The sequence below is a fragment of the Vitis vinifera genome, chromosome 4, assembly GCF_030704535.1.
Source record: "Vitis vinifera cultivar Pinot Noir 40024 chromosome 4, ASM3070453v1".
Lineage (NCBI taxonomy): Eukaryota > Viridiplantae > Streptophyta > Magnoliopsida > Vitales > Vitaceae > Vitis > Vitis vinifera.
In genome coordinates this window covers 21,052,931-21,062,356 of record NC_081808.1, presented here as the reverse complement: position 1 = coordinate 21,062,356, position 9,426 = coordinate 21,052,931, and the positions used below count along the sequence as shown (strand labels likewise).

The following is a 9,426-nucleotide window of genomic DNA, read 5'->3' as shown; positions in this document are numbered from 1 at the left end:
TATTAAGAATAGAAAATAAAGTATTTTAAGAAAATATCTTTTACTTATTCTAAGTTGTTTTAACTTATTTTTTTAAAAATTGTTGTAAAAAATAATTATGTAAATATATATAATGATTAAAAATAAAGTTCTAAATATAAAAATGATTTTTTAAGCATATAAAAATCTTAAAAGCAGTTAAAAACATTCAAATCTTCAAACATATTTTTGTTCTACAAAACATGAGAACAATTTTGAAAAATAGTCTTAGGAAACGGTTTTTAAAAATTTTTATTTAATTTTTGTAAAACAAAAGCCTATTTAAAAATTTAAAATACTTTTAACCTATTTTTAATAATTTTATATGGAATGTTTTATTTTTAATCATTCTACATATTCTATATATTTTTCTAATTATTTCTTAAAACATCCCTAAAAAAAAATAAGTGAAAACAATGAAAAATAACTAAAAAATATTTTTTTTAAATATTATATTTTTTATTCTTGAAAATAGAAAATAGAAAATAAGTTTTGGTCAATAAACTTGTTTTTCATCCTTTTTATTCCCAATAATAGAATTTTTTTCCCAAAAACAGTTTCAAACCACTCCATAGGCTTTGTGTTTTCACTTTTCACCGAGAAGAGCTGTTGCTCAAACTTCCACCGGGGTAAATTGGTAATTTAGTCGTGTCAAAATGATCCACTATTGTAGACTCGCCACGTAGGTAGTTTTGATTACTAAAACCAATAAATACAGGCGCTGAGGATGTTTGGAGGCTGGGTAACTGCGAAGACAAGGCTCGAGGAAGCTTCGACTTGTGTTGAATCGAACAATCAGAGAACTGAGAGACATGAGGCTGGTCCTCATTTTGACAACGTTTTCGTTGCTGTGCTTGGCCTCCAATGGCGCTATAACTTCTCGATTGCTTCAGCGCAATTCTCATAGCAGCAATTTCTTGACCACCGACGAACTCTGGTTCAATCAGACTGTCGATCACTTCTCCCCTTTGGTATGTATTTCTCTCTTGCTTATGTACCTTTTTAGGGCTACTCTAATTACTCTGTTTTGGTTCCATATGAATTGAAATGAAATTGGGCCGTATATACACGATGAATCCATTTGTGTTATGTTTAACCTTGTGCTGTTGTGCTTGAACCAAACACAATGGTTGAACTGGTTTGTATATGATTACTCTTTATTGCATACGCGACAAAGGATGGATGACTCTTTGTGGCTGAAATTTTAGGTTATGGGACCGCAGAAGGGAAAGTCCTCAACAGAAGCTTTTACCTTTTTTTTTTTTGGTTCATTTAGGCTATCTGGATCGATGTTATATTTAGAAAAAAAAAATGGCATCTTTTAATTGGAGCTACTGTTCTTTCTGAATTTTTTTTTTTTTTTGGTTATGCTTTTAAGCGCACTTTCATCAAATTTGAGATGCCCTTGTGCTCTTCTTTTTGGTTGCAGGATCACAGTAAGTTTCCGCAACGGTACTATGAATTCACTGACTACTTTCGACTTCCTGATGGACCGATTTTTTTAAAGATATGTGGAGAAGCTTCATGCGATGGGATACCCAATGATTATATCAGTGTAAGCAATAAGAGTTCTCGACCTTTTTCTTTTTTCATTTTTTTTAGAAGCAAAATTTGATGCGGCCTTGAAGCCTTAGGGAGGTCTGTTTGTTGATACTTTGTGAAGATATTGCTTATTTCTCACTAATGTGTCCCATGCAATAGTTGACGATATGTTGCCATGAGCACAAACTACACATGATAATTTGAAGATGCTTTGGGTGGTCTATAGATGCAGTTTGAATGAATATTTTCAATTTCTGTGACTCTGGGAGTCGGGACCTATAACCTGTTGACTTGGACATGAGGGTTGCATGTGGTATGATCGTGGTGTGGGGTGTTAGACACGAAAACTCACAATTTCTAGAAAGGGGGCCTATCTAATAAGTCTCTGATTGTGAATGTACAATGTCAAATATGTATAGTAAGTTCCCCCATGTATTATAAATTCCAGAATGCAATGGCATAATGCACTTCTTTTGCTTATTGCTTTCAGCGGGTAGAGTTGGACACTTTCTTAGGATGTTCAAACTGGTAACATGAGTGTGTATCAGCAAGTGTGGCATAGAAATCACCTTGTAATTTTAGCATAAAGATTTTCACTATTTATCACGTGCCTTTGTCTCCCATTCTATCTGAGTTTACTGTCTCTCTTTCTATGAAACAATCTGGATATACCTCAAACTCTTTTTGGTGGGGTCACCAAAGAGTGATGACAAATTTTTTCCTTTTTTCCCTATTTTTGTTCTGTCAGATCAAATCACCCATCAAATATTGAATGACCAAGAACTCAGATCCTATCAAGAATCATGACACATAATGTCTTCCGTCCTTTACACAATTTTTATTTGGATTTCCTATTGGCACATTTAATCTAATTCATGACAGTCAATAGATGCTACACTAGTAGAGTAAGTTAGGTAATTATGAAGGGCTCAAAACTAAAATCCATCCTCAGATTGTAGGAGCAAGGAGGAGTTTTACTTGTATAACAAACTTGCTGAAAAAATTCTGAACCTTGTAATGTTGGACAGGTTTTGGCAAAGAAATTTGGAGCAGCTGTGGTTTCTCTTGAGCATCGCTACTATGGAAAGAGTTCCCCCTTTCGGTCTCTGAGAACAGAAAATCTGAAATATCTTTCATCTAAGCAGGCACTTTTTGATTTGGCCGTTTTCCGTCAATATTATCAGGCAAGTTTTTTGCTAATTACCATATATGCTGTTCAATACAGAAGATGAGCTGACTCTGCTCTTGCTTAATAAAAATGTTGTTCTTATTCCCAATCTCATCATAAGACTTGTGAAGCATTGCACTGGATAAATTTGACCAGATTAAAATATACAATGTGCATAAGATCATGGATCAAGGTGAGCAGTTGGTTAAGATTGACAGGTAAGTGATATCAATTATGCCTGATTTTGGGGCATAGCTCGAGTAACAAGGATTTGGATGGGGATAAAGGGAGTTCCCGGTTTGATATTTTATAACATAAACAATAAAGAAGAGAGATAAATAAATAGATAGAGATAGACAAAGATAGAGGGAGGGAGGGAGGGAGAGAGAGAGATGTATTTAGTTAAGTGAATGAAGTGGAGACCTGCTCTAATTATATGACACATGGGTACTAGCATTATAAGCATACAAATGAAAGAGTTCTTTGTGACACCAACCACAAAATACTACTAGTTGTACTTCATGGTATATAATATTTTCCAACTAAGAGGTGACATTGTCACCAGAGAGCAGTAATAAAGATGTGGATATTGTAGCAGAGAGCTTAAATATTTGAAATGAGTGGGAAGACCATAGAAGTGGTCCCAATAGGTGTTAAAAGAGTACTGATTTTGGTGCTTTGGCCTTGCTAGAAAGATCCCAATATTCCCAAAGAAGAGTGATTAAGTATGCTCAGATCCATGTCATCATATTGTAAGGAAATGTAGTGTATTTCTTATATGTGTGTATGCATTTCTAGATGCATATGCATGTACAAGCAAAGATACAAACTATATGTAAGCTAATGGTAAACCTGGTTGATTTGTTTTTCAATTTCTCATTGTATGCCTTGATATATTGTCACTACATTATTGTTCTTTTAATTTTTATAGTTGCTTTAGGGTATGAAGTCGACCATGTTATTAAACTTCTGTCTCTGAGTTCTCTGCTTTGATTTTTCTATTAGTGGGATCTTAATTTATCCTTTCCTTTAAATAACATATTGTCTTGCAGGAATCCTTGAACGTAAAAGTCAATCGATCAAATGTTGAAAATCCATGGTTTGTTTTTGGTGTTTCGTATGCTGGTGCTCTTAGTGCATGGTTTCGTCTAAAGTTCCCACATTTAACATGTGGAAGTCTTGCCAGTTCTGCAGTTGTCCTTGCTATTTACAACTTTACTGAATTTGACCGTCAGGTGAAGATAATCATATTATTTTTCATGTATGCTGATTAAAACGATATATCCTGTCAATTTGGAGTTGAACGTTCATGCTAGCAAACTTTTATTGCCTCTCAGTTATGTGTTGCTTTTACTCATCTTACAGGTGTTTCTTTTATGTGCTATTTGAGAAGTCCTATCAATTTAGTTTTTTTAGTGCAGATTGGAGAGTCAGCTGGTGCTGAATGTAAAGCTGTATTACAAGAAGTTAATGGACTTGTTGAACAGAGGCTTGCAGTTGATGGAAATGCTGTGAAGTCATTGTTTGGTGCTGCTAGTGTATGAATCCCTTTTAGTATTTCGTTTAATTGATAAAAGGATATTTTACAAGTAGAGGAAAATATAAGGCTTATGCACACAAGTAAATATATACCATTTAACAACTAAAAGACTAGGGAAGCACTAGAAAGAAGTAAGAACTATACAAACAGAGCCAAAGAATATAATGGGGTTGCAGTACATCAAGCTTTTCAAATATGTGTCTTTGGCCCCTTATATACCCATTCAACAACCAAAAAGTTAGAGAAGCACTAGAAAGAAGTAAGAACCACACATACAGAACCAAAGAACTTAATGAGTTGCAGCACATCAAGCTTTTGAGGTATGTAGTTTTGTCCCTTTAATTGCCTTCTGCTAAAAGAAGCTCTCCAGACCTCCGCCGAACATGAAAAAATAGCATTAGTAAAATAACTGGAGATCAATGCAGATCAATGCTCCTATAGAAAGGAACAATCAAATAATCCTCTAACCCCTTAGACCCTGTCTTCACACTTTCTTAACATATGCAACATTATTCAGGAGCCTCCATTTCATGCTGGTAACAGAGAACTGTAGTTATATTTGTTTAACAAGCATGCAGTTAATATGCACACTTGAAAAAACTTTTGGAGGACCATAAGCAATTACTAGAGAATTTTAAGTAACTATTAATTTGTTACAATGAATCTTCTGACAGGTGTACGATAACTGCATTTGCACGACATTTGCTATGCCATATTTAATGACCTCCTTTCACATTAAAAATAAATACAAGATCTTCATTGGACTACACTTATTTTCTCCAAATTGCAAAAAGTCACTTCCTTCCTTGCTATGTTCTCAAAGCCATATAATAAAATCTAATGACACCTGTTGACAAAAAAGCAAGTGTCTCCTTAAAGTTACATTGAACAAATAATAAACACTTAATTATTTGATCATTGCTTAATTGTAATTATTATACTTATGTGAGGATTTCTTTTACACCTTAGTTAAATGTGGACCTTTTATTTGCTTTTGCAGCTCAAGATTGATGCTGATTTCCTGTATCTTCTGGCAGATGCTGCAGTTACAGCAGTAGGCGCAGTTGCTATTTCATTTGTATTGCTTAATGTATAATTATTTCAAATTAGTGATCATTCTGTTTACAAACCTTGCAGTTTCAATATGGTAATCCAGATATGCTATGCTCCCCTCTTGTTCAAGCGAAAAAGGATGGAGAGGATCTGGAGGTATGCTCCTTTTTCTTATCATCCATTTGATTCCTTTGGCTAGATTATTCTTAAAAAGGTCATATAAAGCATACTCATTACACAAATAATGTCAAAATGCCTATGCTAGTTCTAATTGCTAGTTACAATTTCAACATTTATTTTGGCTATGCATTTCTTGGATTTTGCTATAATTTCCAGTCTTATGTGTAAATTGGGAAACCAGCTTGTCCTGGTACCTGAATCCTGGTACTTGTATAGAAACGTGAGCAATGCTGATATACAACTTCTTGCTAATGCTTTATATTGAAGACCTCTTGCATTTTGCTCTAGAAGGTGTCCTTTTTGTGATGCTTAGCAAAAATGTTTTATGCAGAATGCGTATGCCACATATGTAAAAGAGTATTATCTTGGAACCTTTGGTGTCAGCATTGAAACTTATAATCAGCAGCATTTGAAAAGAACTAATTCCGCTGGGGATACATCTGATCGGTTGTGGTGGTTCCAAGTTTGCACTGAAGTTGCATTCTTCCAGGTGGCACCCTCAGATGATAGCATGCGCTCTTCAGAGATTAATACAAAGTGCGTCTTCGCACCTCTTTACGTGTTTCACAGTTTCTACTTACCCAACTTCTTTTTTATATTATTAAAATGCTATGGCATGATTATTTGTGAGTTATAAGTATTTGGTTTTGCTTACTTTACTCTTTTGTACATGTATGATTATACAAATTGGTTGCTCATATGTGGCAGGTACCATTTAGACCTATGCAAGAATGTCTTTGGCAATGGCATCTATCCTGATGTTGATGCAACAAATATATACTATGGAGGCACAAAAATTGCTGGTTCAAACATTGACTTATTTACTTTTACAGTTGTCTAGTTTTTTCTTTTTTTCTTTTCTTTATTTGCCCCGTACTTTATGCTTTAGCATTCTAGCCCATATTTGTCTCTTAATCATAGAGTTCCTTCATTTTTGTTTTATTCTTTCAACTTCATGCAATATAGTCTCTGATGCATTATTCACTCTGCAAGCTTTCCTTGTGAATGCCCTGTTATATTTTAGTAAGATACCAATCTAGGTGAAAATAATAAAACAATATGTAGAACTCAAAGCACATGAATGCAGGTTTGGGAAGAAGCCCACTATTGTTTCCCTAAGAGGACCAGTTATTTAATTTCATATTTGGAAAGGACAATTACTGTTCTTCTCTTGAGTGTTTGCACACAGAAAGCATGACAAATTCAGCCAAGGCAACTTGCAAATTGTAGTTACATTCTTATTCTAAAGGATTACCAATTAAAATCGACCTATTTGTATGACATGTGATAAGTTTAGTTAACGATCATGAAATATAATGTACTGAGTTGGATTGAGAGGTGAGTATTTATTTTTCTTTTAGTCTCACCAAACAAATCTTATGGGCATGTCAAGTTGCATTAGTTGCTTAAGCATTTTTATGTTCTATTTTACCATCATGGAAGATGAATATGTTCTGAACTTTCTTAGCTGGGACCAGTCATGGTTCCCACTTCTAAGACTTGATCCTTATGAAAATTTTAGTGAAACCCGCTTCCAAAATCTTTATTCTTATGACAACAAGTGAATTTGAGGTCTCCCTAAGGTGTCTGACACAATTGTATTACATAACACGTTTTCCCATCAAAGTTGACAGTTGTTTCAATCTAATTTTCCATTCTTTTCGAGGGTGCATCTTCTATTTCCCTCCCCTGCTTCTCTTCCTTTCCTATTCAGCTATGTTAGATTGCATCTGACAATTTTTTTTTCTGGAGATTGTATGCCAGACCGTATGCAATGAAGTTAGTCATATGGAGGGTTATTGAGAGTCAGATAGATTATATTAGTATTATTTAGTAATAATGCTGTTGAGGTCCACTTTATTATTATTATAATATAATTGCCAGGATATATTTGGCTACATCTCATGTATTCTTTTGGAAATGTAAATTGCCAGGTTCAAAAATAATTTTTACGAATGGCTCCCAGGACCCCTGGCGACATGCATCCAAACTGACCTCAACCCCGGACAGTGAGTTCTAGTAACTTAAATTAGAAATTTTATTATTATTTTTTCAGTTTATATTTAATTCACTATAATGCACAGCACTGTAGAGTACCTTGTCAACTGAGTCTATGTTCTGGAACAAATATGTAGTCCACCTTGTAATGATTTGGAATTTTCAGTTGATAGGCTATCTTTTGATAGATGACATCTAATAGTTCTGAGTGGTGATTGATCTAGACCTTTCATTGTAGGTTAATCTAGCTATGCAACCTGATCTACTGCATTGAACTGTTACATACGAGCACTTTGCTGCTTTGCTTTTTCAGAAGAAATCTTTGTGTGGTTTCTGCTTAACAAATCTAGTTTCTGGTTCCATATTTATATTCTTACATCAATCACTCATTTTCATCAGTGTATTGAACCACCATTTAAAGTATTAGTTTTCACAAATATGTATTATCATATTTCATTATTTCACTGAAACCTTCTTTTGAATATTTTCAGTGCCTTCCTTCCTTATTTCTTGTCATAATTGTGGCCATGGAACTGATCTGCGAGGATGTCCCCAATCTCCTTTAAGCCCTGAAGGTATGTTAACTGGTTTCAGCTTTTTATGTTGCGAATACTCTCTGAGGTTTCAAATGAAAACCTTGTATGCCTCAAAAACATGGTATACAAGTAACATAAGGTTGAGTTTCAACAAAAAGTCCACTTGACTCCCTAACTATTTATTCTATCCTCTCTTTTTGTTAGTGGTTCAAAATTAATTATGTTTCTCATTCACCCTTTCACAAAGAGATCCATGCAAAAAAAATCTCTTATCACTAGTATATCACGAACTCTATTCAGTAATAATGACTTCTAGATAACGCCATATTGGGTTCTAGCTTGCGATTCCAGGCACATGTACTTTTGAATTATTGTTATATTTGGCAGTCCTTCCACTGATGAATTGCAGCATGACACATTACTTTGAGTTCCTGTGAGATTCAAACCACTTTAGTTTTCCCTATTATGCACAAGGGCAGTTTTATTCAGAATTATCAATTTGTGCATCAAATATTTAACTCTAGCAGCTATTGGAAGCCACTTATTCTCAAAACAGGGCCCATACGAACTGGGACCACTTCTGCTTCTATTCAACCATAAAATTTTATTGAACTGCTGCTTTGTGTGGCATTCTGACAAATTATGCAAAGATAGCCGTCTCATTGCTCCTCAGTCCCATTCTATGAATGATTGGACTTACATCTTCTTGCCTTTTGGTTTCAGGTGATGCCAAGAACTGTAGCTCTCCTGATGCAGTTCACAAAGTTAGGCAACAGATCATAGAACACATAGACCTGTGGCTGTCCCAGTGCCAGGCCACAGGTAGGAGTTATATGTGATAGATTTATGGCAGAGGTACATGTATGTGACAGCTTTTTCTTTGACTAACCTTGATCTCCTGTATTACCTTCTCAACAGATGTGTAATTGCTCACTTATGAAAGATGAGTGCCGTATCAATCTTCTTATGTATGTAAGACCAGTATGAACAGAAAATAATATCTATTATTTATCAATATCTTGTTTATACTTCCCATTATCCCATCATGGTTGTAATCCTATTACATGACAGAAAACAGTTCCAAGTGCTGTGTTATTTCACTTATTTGGAGATAGTCTATATGTTCAGACACTATTTGTAATTTATCATTGAATTATGAATGATAGCAGAGGCACTTGAGAGAGAACTTTGAAAGACTGGTAAACTTAGAGAGGAATGCTTTCAAGTATTCAAATACTCATCCATCATGAAAAGACAAATCAAGTCATATGCATGGACTGTTTGCTGAATGCCTTTCCTAGTTAAATAAGTACTGTCTGGAAGAGGATGTTTGGAAGATGGAAGCTTTGTTGCAAGAAAATCATGAAAATGTGAAAGTTGGATTGTTGAGC

At 34.6% G+C, this 9,426-nt stretch overlaps 1 protein-coding gene across 3 annotated transcripts; it reads left to right on the top strand.

The window, feature by feature from the left end:
- Positions 1 to 589: 589 nt before the first annotated feature.
- LOC100854228 (probable serine protease EDA2) lies at positions 590 to 9,050 on the top strand. Of its 3 annotated transcripts, XM_003631850.4 has the most exons (13): positions 731 to 989; positions 1,448 to 1,573; positions 2,589 to 2,744; positions 3,781 to 3,963; positions 4,150 to 4,266; positions 5,269 to 5,322; positions 5,406 to 5,477; positions 5,833 to 6,038; positions 6,210 to 6,304; positions 7,436 to 7,510; positions 7,991 to 8,074; positions 8,759 to 8,857; positions 8,954 to 9,050. In XM_003631850.4, the coding sequence occupies exons 1-13, from the start codon at positions 831 to 833 to the stop codon at positions 8,959 to 8,961; spliced, it is 1,434 nt and encodes a 477-aa protein (XP_003631898.1). In that variant the 5' UTR covers positions 731 to 830; the 3' UTR covers positions 8,962 to 9,050. The 3 variants fall into 3 exon arrangements, with proteins under 3 accessions (XP_010649071.1, XP_003631898.1, XP_059592424.1); XM_010650769.3 differs by having other exon boundaries at positions 590 to 989; positions 8,759 to 9,050; XM_059736441.1 differs by having other exon boundaries at positions 7,991 to 9,050.
- The last annotated feature ends 376 nt before the right edge of the window (positions 9,051 to 9,426 follow it).